At 47.7% G+C, this 19,154-nt stretch overlaps 1 protein-coding gene and 1 long non-coding RNA gene across 5 annotated transcripts in view; one reads left to right on the top strand and one right to left on the bottom strand.

Annotated features, from left to right (window-relative positions):
- Nucleotides 1-19,154, bottom strand: part of LOC123387558 (saoe class I histocompatibility antigen, A alpha chain-like) — a 156,423-nt gene that overhangs the window by 1,719 nt on the left and 135,550 nt on the right. Inside the window, exons 1-3 of one of the 4 annotated variants that reach the window (XM_045065171.1) lie at nucleotides 1,574-1,728; nucleotides 1,043-1,312; nucleotides 570-845 (exon numbers count right to left, since the gene is read on the bottom strand). The exons of 1 other annotated variant lie outside the window; for it this stretch is intronic. In XM_045065171.1, coding sequence (XP_044921106.1) covers nucleotides 570-845; nucleotides 1,043-1,312; nucleotides 1,574-1,646 — 619 coding nt within the window. In that variant the 5' untranslated portion in view covers nucleotides 1,647-1,728. Of the gene's footprint in view, nucleotides 1-569; nucleotides 846-1,042; nucleotides 1,313-1,573; nucleotides 1,729-19,154 lie in introns of those variants that run through there. 2 more of the 4 variants (XM_045065168.1, XM_045065172.1) reach the window with 2 other exon arrangements.
- Nucleotides 1,774-4,194, top strand: LOC123387571. The gene is made up of 2 exons (XR_006602014.1): nucleotides 1,774-3,626; nucleotides 3,782-4,194. It is a non-coding gene; the product is annotated as an uncharacterized LOC123387571 (long non-coding RNA).

Raw genomic sequence — 19,154 nt, forward strand, 5'->3', positions numbered from 1 at the left:
TTTGCCTTTATGGCCACTGAAACGGCATTCATGTGACCATCCAGAGATGAACTGGGTATTGGTTCGGATGGAAGAAGCACAAAACCCAGTCATCAGCACAGCCCTTGGGATCTTCTAATCCTGGAAAGTTCTAGACTCAGGGAGAGCGTCCAGGATAGGAGGCTGTAGGTTTAAGGGAGAGTGTGCACTAATGGTCCTGAATGTGGCCGGGGTTGAATGACTCAAAACACCCAGTCAGACCTCCAAAGATGTTTGTATTGGAGAAAAAGGCCTTGAGGGGTTCTGTCATGGTTTCCAGGGTGGCTGCCAGGGTCAAAGGGAACCGCTGATGGGTTATTGTAGGGATGGTCTCCACCTGTCTCCTGGGAGAGACTGGATTCCTCAATTGTCCTTTAGAAAAAAGTCACCCTCTGGCTGAGTCACTCTCTAGTAGGAACCTGAACACCCAGGCGGACCTCCCTCTCCCCTCCCATGGGAGGGCGCCGTTCTGACTTGAGTCCATTTTCCCTTCCTGGTGGGAAGCCAGCCCCAGGGGAGGGGAGATCAGGGAGGCCCCGCGGCCCCGGTACCTGCGCGCTGCAGCGTCTCCTTCCCGTTCTCCAGGTACCTGCGGAGCCACTCCACGCACGTGCCCTCCAGGTAGTTCCTGTAGCGCTCTGCCTCACCGGCCACCTCCCACTTGCGGCGGGTGATCTGCGCCGCCGCGTCCGCCGCGGTCCAGGAGCGCAGGTCCTCGTTCAGGGCGATGTAATCCGCGCCGTCGTAGGCCAACTGACTGTACCCGCGGAGGAGGCGCCCGTCGGGCCCCACGTCACAGCCGTACATGCGCTGGATGGTGTGAGACCCTGGCCCCGCCCCGACAGGCAAGCGGTTAAGTCCAAACAGAAAGTAAAACCGCCTAAAAGTTCCCGCGGGTTCTTCCGGCTTAAGGATGGGGGACGGCGGCAGAGGGGCAGCGGGAGGGTCCCTCAGACTCGGGTGACACTGAGACCCGGATATCGGAGAATGAGGGTGGTGACCTGGACCCGGCCCTGTCGCTCACCGGCCTCGCTCTGGTTGTAGTAGCCAAGCGCGGTCTGCAGGTTCACTCGGTAAGTCTGTGCGGTGTCCTTGATGATCCGCGTCTCCTGGTCCCAATACTCCGGCCCCTCCTGCTCCATCCACGGCGCCCGCGGCTCCATCCTCAGACTGGCAGAGTCGCTGTCGAACCGCACGAACTGCGTGTCGTCCACGTAGCCGACGGAGATGAAGCGGGGCTCCCCGCGGCCGGGCCGGGACACGCCGGTGTAGAAATACCTCAGGGAGTGGGAGCCTGCGGGCGCGGAGGGGCTGAGACCCCGCCCGACCCTCCTCCCGGCGCGGGGACCGGGGCCCGGGTGGAGGCGGCCGGGAAGACAGGGGGAGGGGGCACCGAGAGGGGGAGAGCAGGGCGCAGGCGGGGAGGGACGGGGGAGCACAGGCCGGGACGGGGATGGGGGCGGCGGAGAGGCGCCTTCCCCGGGGTACGCGTCCCCGGCGGGTGGTCCCCTCGCTCCCGCCCCGCAGAGGCCCTTTCCTCCCGCCCCGCACTCACCCGCCCAGGTCTCGGTCACGGCCAGCGACCCCCACAGCAGCAGGAGGAGGGTTCGGGGCATCACAACTTCCATCTTCAGAGTCTGAGGAGACGGTGAGTCTCAGCTGGGCTCGGAGGCGGGTGAGGAGACTTTATAACCCGAAATCGCGGCCGCTGATTGGCTTCGCCAGAAACCCGGCACCTAATGGGAGCGCCCGCTGGGGCTGTGTCATGAGTATCCAGGCAGGAGGAGGTGACACAGGTTGGGAGAGAGACAAGTGAAACCCAGAGAAATGGGGATTCCCCAACACTGGGCTTCCCCACCCCAGACACCGCCCTGGGGCCTGCGAGGCGACCCAGGGACCTGGGACTTTGCCCTGACCCCTCACCTACTGCACAGAGCGCTCTTTGTCACACCGTCCCCCTGAGCCGAGGCAAACATTCTGTTCACAGGGTATCTACACAGTCTCACAGATGACTGAGGATCCCAAGGATCATTTTGTGTCTGTGGGTTATCTCTATCAGTAGTAGGAATTATCTATCATAGTAGGAATTAAACAGGTTTAAAAATTCATTAATTCATTTAGAATCATATTAATAGTCTATGTCATGAAAACAGAAATATTGTTTTTATGTAAAATAACTATTTCTACAAATTAAAAAGCATAGTGAGAAGAGTGATATTCTTGCTTTTTACATTTTTGCAAGACCCTTTCTTGTCTGTCTCCTTAGAAGAGCCCTGGATGTTCAGATTTGATTCTGCCTTTATTGTGTTGTTTTGGTTGATATGTATGAAAAAATTTACAATCTTACACAAATATGGGAGAAGAGTATGTTTTATAACCTCAGATAATTACGGCTATTCATCTTAGGTACTGTATTCAAATGACACAAGTTGTACTTTCTCTAAGGTTATTTGCAAAGTGGAACTTGAAAGAGTATCATTGACTCTGTCCTCTGATGCATTAAAATCCACAGGCCCATCTTGCACACTGAATGGATCTTGTACTAATGCATGATTTTTTAAAAAGTAATGTGTTGTTTAAAGTTATGTATGTGTCCAGTGTTGATGAGGTTAAAATTGAATTATCAAAAGTCATATTTGTTTTAATATTACCAGAGATCCCAATAGATCAGTAGTGGAAAGCTGTCAAGTTATTGGTACATCACAAGTTTTCCAAAATTCTGATTTTTCTCTTCAGACCTTACATTTTTGATGAAGGCAACAACAAGTACTCTCAGCTGTTGTATATGAGTTGATTTTAATGAAAGATTAACTTCATGTTCATTTTCCAGACACTGTCGGTCAGTTGTCCTAGTCTAAATAATCCAAGTTCTGTGTCGTTCATTCCTTCAGGTAAAAATGTCATTCTGTAAAAAAACAAAAAAAACAAAAAATGGCATTCTGTTAAAAAAAAAAGAGGCTAATTTCACACAAATTATTTTCTTTGGGGTTTATGTTTGTAGAAGTGCTGTACATCCCATGCCATCACATATGACATGCTTAAATGTGAATTTGAGAATAATTACTAAGGATAATAATTTCTAGTGCTCTGATCAGCGTGTTTGAATGTGATACTAGTATTTTGTCCTGCTTTTGTTTTTGAGGTATTTTATTTGTTCGTAGGTATTATCTCCCTAGAAAAAGAGTCTCAGGATTTTCCCTCATGTGAGTTTTCATCTTGCTTCCTTATGGTCCATGATGCCAGCTGAGGTTGTCAGGACAATGAAACCAAACTGGAGGGATGGGGGCAGATTCTTCTGCTATTTTGGTAGATCTTTGAGTTGTACATCAAATTTGCTGCTGCTCACTTCACTCAGGTTTAACCTGCCCATAAGGTTCCCAGCAGTATTCCCAGCTCGGTGATCATCAGCAATTTCAATTCCCAATGTAACCGTGCTTCATCATCACAGTTAGAAACGGGATGATGACTTTGGAACATGGCCCAATAAGATCTGCCTTTACCTCTCTTCTAGGCATTAATACTCTTGAGAGCATCTGCTGGGACATTCATGGGACCATTATGGTGGCTTGGGAAAATGGTGGAAAGAGTGGTTTTGGTTTTTTATGGAAGTGAGTAGTGGTGAAGAATAATAACATGGCCCTGTGCACCCATCACCTCCATTCTTGCTAAGTTTTACCTCAGTGCGAATGTCAATGATGTGAAAGGCAAATAATGTCTGAGTGATATTATGAAAAGAGTATTAACCTCATGGATTCTATATAAGGGCCTCCGTGACTTCAGGTGTTCCCCAGACCACACTTGGAGAACAGCTGCTCTGAAAACTCTGGGAAAGTCTCCCGATGGTCCTGCCCTGGCCTCTTCCTCACTCAGCAGAATCCCTCTCCTTGAGCTGCACTTTCTTCCTCTGAAAACTCAGCACTGACTCTAGCCCCTGAGTGCATCTAGAAGAGACCTCACCTCCTGGAAATGTGATGGCAGAGAGGGTCCCCAGACTGGGAAGGGAGGTGGAGGGACAGGGATTTCCCTTTTCTAACTGGGGACAGTTTGTACTTGTAGGCACGAGATTCATACATAACCGACTTTGATTTTGTGACACATTGGCTTCATATGTATTCACATCCCAGACAGAAATCTGATGTCGTCTATAAGAGAAATCATGTTGGTCTTTTCACTCTACATCTACATGTGTCTAATATGTTTGATTCAAGACCCACAAAGCATGAAGCACAGCACCTACCAATACAACAGTCTGTGTGGAAGGAATTGCTCTGTATCCACGCTGTCCAGTATGGTGGCCATGGGATGCGGGTGGCTCTTGAGATGCAGGTGACACTTGAAATGGGGCTGGTGTGCTGAGCAGTTGCATTTTTAATTGTTTTGAAAGAATAGTAATTTAAATAGCCACAGGTGGCTCATAGCTACTATTCAGACAGTACATATGTAGAACACTCTTAGTCGTCAGGATCCTCCTCAAAGAAGATACTGTGTGACTCATAAGTATATATGTATTAAATTTATCTTCAAATTGAAGACATGGATTGTCTGTGTGGGTCTGAAACATATCATATGCTTAAAATACAGCACCTAAGTGTAATTACCATGCATTGAGACAGCTGAAGTGTACAAACAATAACCAAAACATGATGTATCACATCTAGGTCATTATGTGTTCAAAAACGCCCATCCCAGGAGCTCTTTGTTGTCTCTATTACTTGGGTGTCTTGGGTCTTATCTGTGTTCATCTGATAAACAGAAGCAGATACATAAGTCTTCACCAAGCCCAGGTGAGAGGATTTATTGAACATACATGGATCAGATACTTTGTAGGCTCTGTACATACTTGTAAACATCATAAAGCAGAAGAGGGACTTCTTAGAATCCATTATGTTATTATCTTTTCCTCTTTCTCCTCCCCACACTTTTGCTCAAATTCAAACAATTCTATTTCCCTTCACCCTTAAAGCCCTGTGCTCTTCATTTCTACTGAGGTAGAAATATACATGAAATGTTTACAATTTTGAGATGAAGAAATTCTTTTAAGTACGGCCCAGTGATGAAAACCCATCAAGAAAAACTTGAAATATCTGCATGTCAACCCCACACTCACAAAGATACAAACACATGTCATGATCGAACTGAAAGATACAAACACAATCTTGGCAGTCAGAAGGGTAACATTCATTATTGTTCTTCAACCAAGACCACCAGGAGCTCCTGCAGGCCCTCAAGTTGGATCTATTACCCGTTTCAGTGAGAGAGAACGCACCCCTTTGGGGGCCACGAGGCATCTTAATATGAAGGTGTTGGAACCTAAGGGACATGGGTTTTGGATGGGAGTTTTGGAGAGGATCCGTGGAAGTGGGGCCCATTCCCAACTGCGTGTTGTCAGGACGTGTGGGTGATCCTATGGTTGAGCATCTCAGTGAATCCACTCTCCAGCAGGCCAGACCAGAGTGAGGAGAGAGCAGTGATGGTGGAGAAACAGCGATTGCTCACATCGGCTGACACAGGGAGATGCGTGTTATTCCCTGGGTTGTGCAGTGCCTTGTTGTTCTGTAATGACACAGAGTGATGTCATGGTTTCAGAATGTCCTTGTCTGATCCTGATGTTCTGTGAGGTGACTGGCTCATGTCCCACAGGAGAAGAATATGGCCAAGTGGTGGACATTAGCCAGATTCTGACCACGCCGAGCTCAACTGTCAGTGTCAGACCAGCTCCCAGTGTTTGAGGCTGCTGGCTCTTCTCTGTTTAATTCCATATTTTAGGGGTGCCTAGGTAGCTCAGTGGGATAAGCCTCTGCCTTTGGCTCGAGTCATGATGTCAGGGTCCTGGGATCGAGTCCCGCATGGGGCTCTCTGCTCAGCAGGGAGCCTGCTTCCCCCTCTCTCTCTGCCTGCCTCTCTGCCTACTTGTGATCTCTGTCTGTCAAATAAATAAAACATTTTTTAAAAATTCCTTATTTTAAAAGAGCTACAACTGATTCAAAACATGATCATAGAATTGGTGTTTCTCTTTTCCTTGGGTAAATACCCAAGAGTGGAATTGTTGGATTATATGGCAAATCACTATGTTGTACACCTGAAATGAGGGTAACATTGTGTGTCAAATGCAGTCAAATAATAAAAAAAGAAAAAGAAAGAAAAGAGAATTACAAATGTTAGAGGGGCGCTTGGGTGGCTCAGTGGGTTAAGGCCTCTGCCTTCTGCTCAGGTCATGATCCCAGGGTCCTGGGATCGAGCCCTGAGTCAGGCTCTCTGCTAGGCAGGGGGCCTGCTTCCCTTCCTCTCTCTCTGCCTGCTCCTCTGACTACTTGTGATCTCTGTCTGTCAAATAAATAAAATATTTTTTTAAAAATGTTAGAAAACAATTTGGGAAGGTGGAAATGAAACATCAAACCAATATATTGTAATGAGAAAACAAACAAATATGAGAATGTGGAATAAGTAATAGGAATAAAGCTATAAAATAAATCTATGTACTTGGCAAAGACGAAAGTAAGGGATGAGAGTGTTCATCAGAGGGTCAGGAAAACACTGTCGTAAAGGTTGATGGAAGTGATTACTGGGACACAATTTTTAATAGGGGCTTTAGAAAAATGTCTCCACAAATGCTATGTGCTTATATTGTGAAACAGACATATTCTTTGAGGAGTTTATCCTAAGGAGATAATTACAAACATTTACAAGGATGTGCATTCACTTGTGGTTTATAGAAACAAAGAACGGGGGGCGCCTGGGTGGCTCAGTGGGTTAAGCCGCTGCCTTCGGCTCAGGTCATGATCTCAGGGTTCTGGGATTGAGCCCTGCATCGGGCTCTCTGCTCAGCGGGGGGCCTGCTTCCCTTCCTCTCTCTCTGCCTGCTTCTCTGCCTACTTGTAATCTCTGTCTGTCAAATAAACAAAATCTTTAAAAAAAAAAACAAAAACAAAGAACGGAAGTTATGTAATCGCTATAATCAATATGATGAAGGTAAGTACGAATAGTGGAACATTAACGTGTCAGGGATTAACCATGTGATTTACACAGAGGGTTGAACATAATCATGGAAGCAAACTCTGGAGGCACCCCGTAGGGCATTTCTTTGTTCAGACAGGGAAAGGGAGACTCAGAGAGAAGGATGTGGTGGAGCCAGTGTTCAGCCTAAAGGGTTTGTCTCCCAGAGACCTTGCTGATTTGTTCATTGTTTCTTGTCTATCAGGGGGTAGGTATGTCTGTGCACTCCAGGAAAGTGAGCTGTTGCAGTGTTCCAGAATGTTCTGTGATAGGAGGCTGGGAGGCTCAGAGCCTAGTTAGACATTAAGGAGCAATGTGACTTGGCTGCTCAAATCACACTAAAGTCCATTATCCAGTGAACATCTTTTTTTTTTTTTTTTAAGATTTTATTTATTTCTTTGACAGAGAGAGATCACAAGTAGGCAGAGAGGCAGGCGATAGAGAAAGAGGGGAAGCAAGCTCCCTGCCAAGCAGAATGCCAGACCCTGAGATCATGACCTGAGCAGAAGGCAGAGGCTTAACCCTCTGAGCCACCCAGGTGCCCTCCAGTGGACATCTTGAAGTCTCCAGGGAATCAGGATCAGCTGGCCTCTGGAGCTACAGTGCAGAGCAAGGGTGACACCCTGGTGACGGGACACTGGTACTGTCATGTGGGAGATGGGCATGGAGCAGAAATGACAGAGGAAAACGTAAGTCGCTCCTGAGATGACTGTTGTGTGGAGAAAGGTCATGATATCATGAAAGTAGAAACCAGGAGACCTAGCAGGTCCCCTACCAGTAGGATCAGTCACATTTACAGGATGCAATAGACATATGGGCGTGAAACAAAAACACAACTCCACACAGTGCTGTACAATCATGGAACAGGAAAGAGCTGTGGGAAACTAACAATATGACCATAGGAATGAATAATTGAGTGGATACACTGGATGATAACTGTTTTCCCTCCCTCAAGTCATACAATCAGGAATGTGATGGTAGCAGGAAAGAAGACCTGTTTGTTTCTCGATCAAATGTTTTCAACAAGTTAATAACAACATTTTTAAAAACGATGGTGAGAGGTGCCTGGGTGGCTCAGTCATTAAGCATCTGCCTTTGGCTCAGGTCATAATCCCAGGGTCCTGCCCTGGTACCTGCTCAGCGGGAAGCCTGCTTCTCCCTCTCTCACTTACCCTGTTGTTTTCCCTCTGTCGCTGTGTTTCTCTCTGTCGAGAGAGGTTTTAAAATGAGGTGAGCAGCAATGGCCACGGTCGCCAAACTGTGGAAAGAACCAAGATGCCCTTTAATGGACGAATGGATAAGGAAGATGTGGTCCATATACACTATGGAGTATTATGCCTCCATCAGAAAGGATGAATACCCAACTTTTGTAGCAACATGGACGGGACTGGAAGAGATTATACTGAGCAAAAGAAGTCAAGCAGAGAGAGTCAATTATCATATGGTTTCACTTATTTGTGGAGCATAACAAATAGCATGGAGGACATGGGGAGTTAGAGAGGACAAGGGAGTTGGGGGAAATTGGAAGGGGAGGTGAACCATGAGAGACTATGGACTCTGAAAAACAATCTGAGGGTTTTGAAGGGGCAGGGGGTGGGAGGTTGGGGTACCAGGTGGTGGGTATTAGAGAGGGCACGGATTGCATGGAGCACTGGGTGTGGTGCAAAAATAATGAATACTGTTATGCTGAAAATAAATAAAAAATAAATTTTAAAAAATGAGGTGAATAGGAAATGATGAAAAAAATTTCAAGAATATTTCTACAACTTTACAGGGATAAACACACTTGTTGAGAGACCCACCGAAATTCTTACCTAGAGCAGATGAGAGGAGACCTACACCAGGACACATCATATGAAATGTCAGAAAGAGGATGGAAGGAAAGATGCCTTGAAAACTCTCAGAGGCAACAACATGGGCCTGTGGGCTGGAAGGCGTGAGACAAGGCCCCCAAATCCCGAGGACATCTCTGTCCAGCACAGTCTCTGTCATCTTACTGTGTGACAGTCTCCTCAGATGTGAGAGTTTCTGTTCTCCTTTCCACGTTTCCTTCCACAGGACAGCGGTAGGCAGAGTGGGACAAATGATGGAGAAAACCAAACAAGGGGAGCACATGGGATCCCGGCCACAGGGAGCCAGCAGGAGAGAGGCCTAGTTCCCCCAGGAGGAGCTGCAGGGGGTCTGGGTGTCAGCCCTGCCCCAGGGATGCAGGCATCCCCTCCCCATGGGGCAGGACTGAGGGCTGCACGCCAGGCAGCTGCACAGACATGAAGATGGGAGAGGAGTGGATGGGCTCCAGTATGTTCATGAAGGTTTACTCAGGGGGAGCAGAGGAAGGATTTAAAAGGAGCAAAAGAGAAAAAAAAAGTAAATGAAGGAATAAGATATTTATTTACTCTGGGGAAAATAAAAAGTTGATTCAGGAAAGAGATCGCAATCATAAGTCTATAGAAGACTCAGTTGTGACTAGTATTTCATGGTCATAGTAAAGGAAACACTGAACATTGAGCTCATCGAAATTATCAAATAATTTTATGGGGCAGATGGGAGTGTGAAAGAGGAGCCAGTTCAGGAAAGATGATGCATAAACCTGAAGACCAGAGAAGGAGTCTAAGAAGCAGGCTGCTGAGAGGCACAGAAGCAATAATCAGAGAATCAGCCAGAAGAACTAACGCAGCTGTTCTCTGAGATTCAGGAAATGGGGTCATCAAAGCTTGGGGTCATCTGCAGAAGGATTTGACTTGTAAAGCCCTGTGCCTCTAACCATTGGCTACAAAGACAACATTGGGGGTGAGATGCTGGGTCAGGACGAGTTCTGCATGGAGGCCATAGAGATGGGGCAGGAGCTGGAGGAGTCATGGGATCAAGTGTTGTTTTTATGGGATGATTTTACTTTGGTTTATTTAGTTTTGCTTTATGTGGCTGCATGGGAGTCATCCCAGCATGTTTGTAGGAGGAATGGCTGAGCCAGGAGGGAGGGGGAAGGGCATGATGCAAGTGAGTGAGGGGCCAGGTGTGCCCACATGGAGGGACAGCCTGAGACAGGAGGGCCCCTCCCCCATCACTGCTTAGAAGATGAGGACACAGGTGCAGAGGTGGGGAGTGAGGTGGGGGGCCTGTGCAGTTCTCACCTGAGTCCTTCTTTTCTGAGTGAGAAACAAATCAGCTCATCCCCTCAGAGGGGAGCAGGGAGAGAGTGGCGGAGGAAGTGAGAGGCAGCCCTCTCAGAAGGGTGACAGGAGCTGACTGGGGAAATGACATCTGGAGATGGGGCCCTGAACTCTGTGCTCTTTACCTTAGAGAGAGAGAGACTTCCAGCAACAGGAGGATAGATAGATCATATATATAGATAGATAGATAGATCATATATATTGTACATCATACATACTCATCATAATCAGAATGTAAAGGCTTTATTTACACTTTAAAAGAGAAGGAAATGGTAGGAAAATCAGCATCTCAGGGCACAGAGGTGGAAGGGCTGGGCCTGCCTATCTGTGCTGTGGGCAGAGGACTCACAGAGCCTTTGCTTGATGTTGTAGGACTCTGCCCTCTGGGGGGCCAACCAGGGTCTTTCCCTTCTTTTTGGGGTGTGCTCATTGTTTTATTTATTATTATCCTGTCTTTTCATGTTTTCAAGACAATGGTTTTTCTACATTGCATGGCCTTTTAAGCTATTTTTTTTTAAAGATTTTATTTATTTATTTGACAGAGAGAAATTACAAGTACACTGAGAGGCAGGCAGAGAGAGAGAGAGAGAAGGAAGCAGGCTCCCTGCTGAGCAGAGAGCCCGATGCGGGACTCAATCCAAGGACCCTGAGATCAGGACCTGAGCCGAAGACAGCGGCTTAACCCACTGAGCCACCCAGGCGCCCTGCCTTTTAAGCTATTTTACTGGAAGAATTTATCCATACAATCTAGTCCACCTGGTTCAGAAAAAGAAATTCAAAAGTGAAATAGTTCAGTGAAAAGATGATTGGTTGGTGATGATGAAGAAAACTCAGGTTCAGATAAGAACCTGAGTTTTCAATCATGGTCTGAGGATGATCTGTCAGGTGTTAGGGATTTTAGGGTAGTTTCTTTTTTAAACATTATTCATTCACCTGCAAGAGAATTCAATAGATACAAATATTCAAAAATAAAGAAGTCATATGGTAATCCCTCATCCTCCAGTAACCCACATTCTCTACCCAAAATCCAGCGCAGTCAGCCATTTGTCATGTCTCCTATTTGAAAAATACACCTGTGCCCTAATGTCCACTGTTATATCAGGAAACAAGCTCAGGCCACAGACTGGGAGAAAATATTTGCAAATCACAAATCACAGTGTGATAAAGGACTTGTTTTAGAATACTCATAAAACCCTTAAAAAGGACCAATAAGAAAACAACTCATTAAAAAATGAGCAAAAGTATGGAGAGCTGAAGATGTACTCATGGGTAATAAGCGCATGAAAAGATGTTCAGCAGCAGGTGTCATCAGGGAAATGCAGGTGACAACAGTGATCTGCCATCACGCACTGTTAGATGGTGGGAATCCAGACAATGATAAGTGTCACCTGCTGAGCAGGACAGGGAGCCACAGAAAGCTTCAGTCACTAACGGCGGGGAAGACAGAACAGCACAGCTGCTGTGGGAGAAGGTCAGCAGCTTCTTACAAAGTCAAACATAGACTAAGCACACAAGCTGCTGATCCCCCTGTAAGGTATTTACCCAAGTCATTTGAGAACTCATGTTTGCACAACAACCTGCATGCAAATCGTCCCAGCGGAACAGCCGTCACCTGTGGGCTGTACTTCGTGACTTCCTACAAAGACTATGGACAGGGACAAAGCCAAAGAAGGAACTTCACAGGGAGCATCTGGATTAGATGACCTCAAGCCAGGGGGTGAAGGTCAACTTCATCCATGATGAGCGAGTGATCACTGTATGTTCTTGCAATGTTGTGTGGAGAACGGCCCGCCCAGGTGTGGTTTTCCCAAACCCCACAGCATCCCAGCCTGATTCACAATGAGAGACAGTCTACAAAGTACCCATACCATCTCCTCAAACATGTCAGGGTCATGAAAAACAAGGACAGTCTGAGACACGGTCACAGCCAGAGGAGCCCGAAGAAGCCATAATGGCACTCAATGAGGCCACTTGGATGGGATCTGGGAAGAGAAAACAAAACCATGACAGCAAATCCGTTGTGGAGATCAGTAGTAATGTATGAATATTGTGTCATTAGCTGTGACAAATGCACGACAGTTAGATTGGGGTTAACGACAGGACAAGAGAGTTTGGGGTGCTCAGGGACTCTGCACCAACCTTGTCACTTCTCTGTAAATCTCCAACTATTCTATGATAAGAGTGTCTTTTGTAAAACAGCCCTCAGAGAGGGAATCAGTCCAGGACCATCGAGGATCTACTTTTCAGTTTTCCTGGACTTGTGATCCAGGGACTGGAGAGAGGGGTCAGGGGAGGACAGATGGCAACTCAGACACGGGGCAGGGCTCCAGAGCGCTCCTCTCTCCGGATCCCTGTCCCACCGCTGCACCTGCCCCCCAGCGCTGCTCAGAAGGCCCCTTACTCTCCACCTGGACATGGAGTTTGCAGTTCCTCCCTCTGGACACGACTCAGCCAAGCCTCGTGCGCCCCCTGGCGGTGATGGACGGGAGCGCAGCAGCCCCCGCCGCCTCCCACCCCCCCCCCCCCCCCCCCCCCCCCCCCCCCCCCCCCGTGTGGCAACAGGGCTGAGAGCAGAAGACCTGAGGGGTCTTTGAGTTTCTCCCCAGGGATCTCCCCGGGGTCTCCGGGGCTCCCCAGCAGGGACACAGGGCTGTACACACAGGAGAAGGCCCAATCCAGGGTCAGTCTCCAGTTTGAAGGATCTAACTATTTATATTCAAACAAATTGATTCTTCATTCTGCCTCTCCAGGCTTTCAATGCAGTTTACCTATGGAATTTTACTATATATCTTTCTTTTTGTTCTAGAATTCCTATTTGGTCTTCTTAGTTCATTCTGCTTCTTTGTTCCAGTTTCCTTTCTGTTCTCTATTTAATAACAAGATTTTCTAACATTCCTTCAACACATATTTATTCAGTTCTTTGAACATATTTCCTGCAGCTGCATGGGAGCCTTTGGTGCCAATTCCCACATCTGGGTGCACTGGGAATACGTTTCTGTTGACTTTCTCATTAGAGTCACACATTTCTGTTTGAATAAGTCATACATTTCTTTGTATGTCTGGTAATATGTTCTTTTAAAGTGGATTATGCATTTTATATTTAAACAAATCTGGAATCTATTTAATTTTTTTGAAGAATGTTCTTTTCCTAGAATTGTTGAACCTGCACAGACCCCACTATGGCCTGAGCCCCTGCAGTGCTGACAGCTGTTGCCTGTGCCCTGTTTTTCTGCATCCAGTGACTGCATTTTCTCCCTGGGTCCTGAGTGAGCTGCCCTCTGTCTGTTCGATTAGTGGCCACTCAAGGATGTGCAGCTTCTACTCAGATTTTGACACTCAGCTTCGCCGTGGTTACCTTGTTCCTGAGAGTTCCCCGAAACTTCCAAGTGCCCTATCAACCATGAAGTCTGACATTTGATGCATTCATCTGGTATTGAATAAGGAAAGGGTTAAGGTGTAGGCAGGGAGAGGCAGGGGTCCCCTGGCTGAGAGACAATTCCTGGCAGGCAGAAGCTCTAAGTCAGAGTCAACAAAGAGATAAGGAAACAGACCCCTGGCCTCCAATGGGTCGAATGGTTGGGAGTTCTTTGGCAGCTACAGTGTATCACAGAAAATGACCAAACCCCAAAGAAGTAAGTCATTAACGGTTTCTCAATGGTCCTTGCTCAAGCCAAGATGGCACAGGACTCTCAAGGCCATGAGCTTTCCAGTCAGTTCTCAAGAAGAGACTGCCACTGAAAGCCTCAGTGGCAGCCCTTTTGGACCCTTCTCACTCTAGAGAGGGTTGTCTTCCTGTTCTCACCTTCACTAATCAACTTTCACTTCCCTTCACCTCCCCTTTTTAAAAAGATTTTATTTATTGGACAGAGAGAGATTGCAAGCAGGAAGAGAGGCAAGCAGGGGTGGGGGTGGGGAGCAGGCTCCCTGCTGAGCAGAGAGCCTGATGTGGGGCTGTATCCTGGACCCTGAGATCATCCTGAGCCAAAGGCAGAGGCTTGGCCCACTGAGTCACCCAGGCCCCCCTCCCTTCACCCTTCTGTGTCTGTGAGATTCATTCTTAGACTCCATGAGATAAGAACCCTGTTATCCTGTAACATATGTGGCAAGTTGGCATGGAAAATCATCACACTTCATCCATCACAGGGACTCCTCTGGCCTGTGTAATGCAAATTTGGGTAATTTCCCCTTGTAAACCTTTTCTAGTATTTCCTGTGGGTCAAACACAGCTGGTTATTCAAGGCAAGATAAAATAAGGTGTGACCTTCCCAGCAAGGCAAGATCTCTTCTTAGGTTCCCAAAGGCTCTCCTTGGAGTACCTTTTTTTTTTTTTTTTTTTGGACTTAGAGCACAAGTAGGCAGAGAGGCAGTCAGAGGGTGGAGAAGCAGGCTCCCCACTGAGCAGAGACCCCCCCCCCAAGGATGAGGTGCTTGATCCTAGTGATGAGGGAGCACGAGGCTGAGGCCGGCTGAAGACAAAGCAAAAGCTGGCGCCTTGTACCCCCAACCCCATCCACTTCCCCTCTGTCATATGTGTAGCATCCCTCAGGCAGCCCTGACTGCCATGAACAATAAGCAAATAGTTAACTTGCTTAGCTCACAATCCTGCTAGACAGGAGTCTCCCTTGGCTTACAAATGTCCTAAATCTCACTAACAAAGACGATTGATAGCAGGATTGCACATCCCACCAAAAAGTCTCCCAACTATCTTAATGTTAATGGCTGGTCTAAAGACAACATTGATCAAGCTTCAAGGGCAAGGCCTAAGGTAGGCCTCTGACATCCTGGCACCTTGTAGGCCCTCTTTAGCATATGAAACTCCATTGAAACCTCCCTTCCCCTCACCTTCCCCCAACTGCAGGGTACATAACCTGCCATCCCTCACAACCCGGGGCAGCAGCTCTTCCTGCCCACGGGTCCTGTCCCCGTGCTTTAATAAACCACCATTTTGCACCAAAGATGTCTCAAGAATTCTTTCTCAGTCATCGGCTCCGGACCTCAGCCCACCGAACCTCACCTAGGTTCTAGAACTTCATCACTAGTGATGAGGGAGCAGGAGGCTGGCTGAGGACAGAGCAAAAGCTGGCACCTTGCACCCCCTCTCTATTACCTCCGTAATACGTGTAGCATTCCTCAGGCACCCCAGACTGCCATAAAACGATAAATAGTTAACTTGCAGAGATCACAATCCTTCAGGACAGGAATCTCCCTTGCTCTACTGAGACCTAAACAGGGAGGTTACCTTATCAATAGCACAAATTTCCAGAGGCAAATAACTCCTGGTTCCTGAAGCCCTAATGTCTCCCTCCCCACCATAAACTGGAGGAGACTGAGGTAGAAGGGAATGTAAATGATAGCCGGATCATAACACCCCACCGAGAATCTCCCAACTATTTTGATGTTAATGCTTGACCTAAAGACTACATTGATCAGGCCATAAGGGTAAGGCCTCCCCCCCCCCCCGCACCTTGTAGGCCCTCCCTAACATGTGAGAACTCTGTTGAAACCTCCCATCCCTTCCCCTCACCTTCCCCCAACCGCGAGGTATATAACATGCCGACCCTCACAACCCGGGGCAGCAGCTCTTCCTGCCCACGGGTCCTGTCCCCGTGCTTTAATAAACCACCATTTTGCACCAAAGATGTCTTCAGAATTCTTTCTTTAGTCGTCGGCTCCGAACCTCACCCCACCGAACCTGACTTAGGTTCTGGGACTTCATCACTATGAAGGATCCCAGGTCAGAACTATAGTATAGCCTATAAGTTTTAACATTCTTTTTATAACCAGCTTATGCTAACTAAGAAACTGTGGCCAGCTGACCATAGATAAGGGAGTCAGCAAGCAGCATAACAGGATAACGAATAGCAAAAATCTGTGTTTAACCCGGCTGTTTCTGGCTTCTGTATAATAATGCTTCTAATGCTTTGCTAAGAAATGAAAAATTGCTTAAACCCTCGCTCGCTGTGTAATCAAATAAAGTTATACCCTTCCCCTGTTAAGAATTTCCCCTACTACTAAGTAAAACTGATAAGGGTTGTCTCCCGTACCAAGGCCAGAGACATGCGGTTCAGCACGTACGCTAGCTGGAGACGTGCGGTTCAGCACTTATACAGATAAAGGTTAGAAACGTGCAATTCAACACGTACCCTCTACTGTACACTACCTGAACGGTGACTGGCCAGAATGTATGGTTGGTTTTAAAGGATTGGCTACCTGTGTATAGGCCTTGCTGTAATGCTTTGAAATTACTGGCTAGAAAAGTGAGGGCTCTGATGTAATGGACTGTAAAATTCTACATTAAGTCATTCCCGAAACAGATCGGGGCTCTCAGACACTGACCCATCCCTCGCGGATTTGATGGTCAAGTGTCCCTGGGAGTCCGAGCATGCCCGAATAAAATCCTCTTGCTTATTGCATCCAGTGGTCTCTGAGTGCGTCCTTGGGTGCGGGTACTCTAGGGTCTTTCATTTGGAGGTTCCACCGAAATCCACCGTGGACCCCAGCCCAACGACCACCAGTCCCACCGGGAGGTAAGCTGGCCGGCCATTGTCTCTGTTGTCTTGTCTGCTGCCTTGTCTGCCTGCTTGTTGTTTGTGTCTTGTTCAGTGTTCGGTATCGGAATTGTGCTATTACGCATAATAGACCGGTGTTAGGTTCGGGGCAGCTTGAGAAGGAGTTGACGGACTCAGACTTCTCCCCTGCCACCCTGAGAGACGTCCCAGGGATTCGAGGAGCCCGATTTTTCAGTGCTCCAAGTGTATCCGAGGGATACGTTCAATTTTTGGCCGAGGGAACAGCTTCTGCTTTCCCCCGACCGTCGGAATCGGTTTCGGTTTGGCGCCAAAGCCGCAAGGCACGTCTTGTGACCGGTCTGTTTGTCTTGTTCAGTGTTGTGGCTATTTGTTACTTGCTTTATTCAGAATCTAAAATGGGACAGTCTTCTTTATCCCAATAGCCCTTCTGAACAACCCTTTGTCCTCACCTACCCAACTCCTGTGTATATAACCAGCCACTCCTCACAGGCCCTGGGCAGCTGCATCTCTGCCTGCCCACGGGTCCTGTCCCCCTGCTCTAATAAACCACCTTTTTGCACCAGAGACGTCTTAAGAATTCTTTCTTTAGCCGTCGGCTCTGAACCTCACCCCACCGAACCTCACCTAGGTTCAAGAACTTCATCATTTTTGGCGAGCCAGCCAGGAGATTTATGAGTCTTTACATTTGGACTCTGAGCTTCGGTGCAAAATTGGTGAGTACTTTCTCTCTTTTTCCTTTACTCTCATTCCAGGGCTTTTCAAGGAGTATGGTCTTATTGGAACACTTGCATGTCAATTGCTCAGGCTGTAATCCTCTAGCCTGTGGCTACTCTACGGGGAGGAGAACGTCTGCCTTTTGGCTGTAAGCTAGTACCCTGGCCGGAATGGCAATAAGACCCAGAAACTTGATGGCCTCTCTTTATTCCTGTTCTTATAGAAAGCTGTCTCTCTTGGGCACGGGACAGCCACCTAAGTCACCAGGATGGCTGCCAATCTTAAGACTCTCGTGTGAGGTTTCCTCCTGATTGATCTAATGTGATCCCCTCCACATCCCTGGTCTAGCCACTTCTGGCCGCGAGACCTCCACTGGGAGCCGGCCAAAACCAGTACCCGATTGAATTAAAACGCAACCGGGGACCGTTTCCTAGGGAAGTTGGCTGTAAGGACCACATGTGTTGGAATGTCGCTTAGACCATGATGGATTTCAGTCTTTACTGTTTCTCGTGAGTGTCGTCTGCAAACCGCTTAAAGCTATGAAATTGGGTAATTTCCCCTTGCCAAACTTTTCTAGTATTTTCATGGGTTAAAATGGCAAAACAGTATGCAGTCTTCAGGATAGACAATGAGCATGGCATGGCACAGCGTTTTGGTCCATTCACCAGGCACCCATCAGCAGCCTAGGATGCGATGGGGAAATGGAGGGACGCCGGCACCCCTCCAGGGCCTTTTATGGCAGGAATGTCTTCCCAGGGAAGGCAGGATGGTGATCAATAGCGATATCTTGAGGGACGCCTCTGGTCGCTTTTGACACACAGGAACCTCTGACATATCCTGCGTGGAATGCTACCCAGGAGTCAGGGGGGATTTGATAATGGACCTTCTTTACTTTTCTGGAAGCACGGCCTCAGTAGGCTTCCTCAGTTCCCAAGGACTCTACCTTGGGGTGCCTTTTAACCCACTGGAAATAATTTGGATTGCAAAATTTAGGCAAGGACTGAGCTCCTGTAACACTGCATGGCCTCAGTGGGATCTATCAGTTAGATCTCCTCTGCAGGAAGCAGGGCAAATGGGCCTAGGATACCTTCACCGCTCATACCTAGGCCTTCATTGCTCTGCACCAGGACCCCAAGTAAGGGGCTTTTGCGGAATGTGTTTGCCCAAATGAGTCAGCTAGTAAACTTTCTCCTGACGTATTGGATGGTAATTACGTAAATAAGCCGCCTTCTAGTAAACCAGGTTGCTGGGCCATCCCTAGCAAAGGGGACTCTGGCTTTATTTCTCTCTGTTTTTCCTAATAGATGTGGGGGCTTCTCCCTCACTCACTTCCCGTGTTAATGGCTATAACTGGAGCCAACTGGGGTTGGTCTAACTCGAGACAGAGACTATAAGGAATATTCCCAAGCAGCTGCCGAAACTCTTTGTTTCGGGGAAGTTTCCCTGTGTTCTCTGGCCTGACTTGGACTGCCTAACCCCTCCCCCCTTGCTGGTGGGAAAGCATGGCGTCTGCTCCTCTGTTGGGCCTTATGAGCTCCCAAACCGGGAATCCTTTCTCTGCCTCCTGGCAGCACTTTGTTTCTTCTGTTTCTCTCTTCTCCTATTTCTGTACCAACAACGTGTGTGCAGCCTGCATGACTGGCCTCTAGATCATGCACCACAGCTCCTTCTCTCTTCACTGTCAAGGAGCAAGAAGAGTACCCCCTGGACCTAACACCCCCCCCCCCCT

Source organism: Mustela putorius, unplaced genomic scaffold, assembly GCF_011764305.1.
Source record: "Mustela putorius furo isolate JIRA1106 unplaced genomic scaffold, ASM1176430v1.1 tig00003856_pilon_pilon_pilon, whole genome shotgun sequence".
In the NCBI taxonomy this organism is placed as follows: Eukaryota; Metazoa; Chordata; class Mammalia; order Carnivora; family Mustelidae; genus Mustela; species Mustela putorius.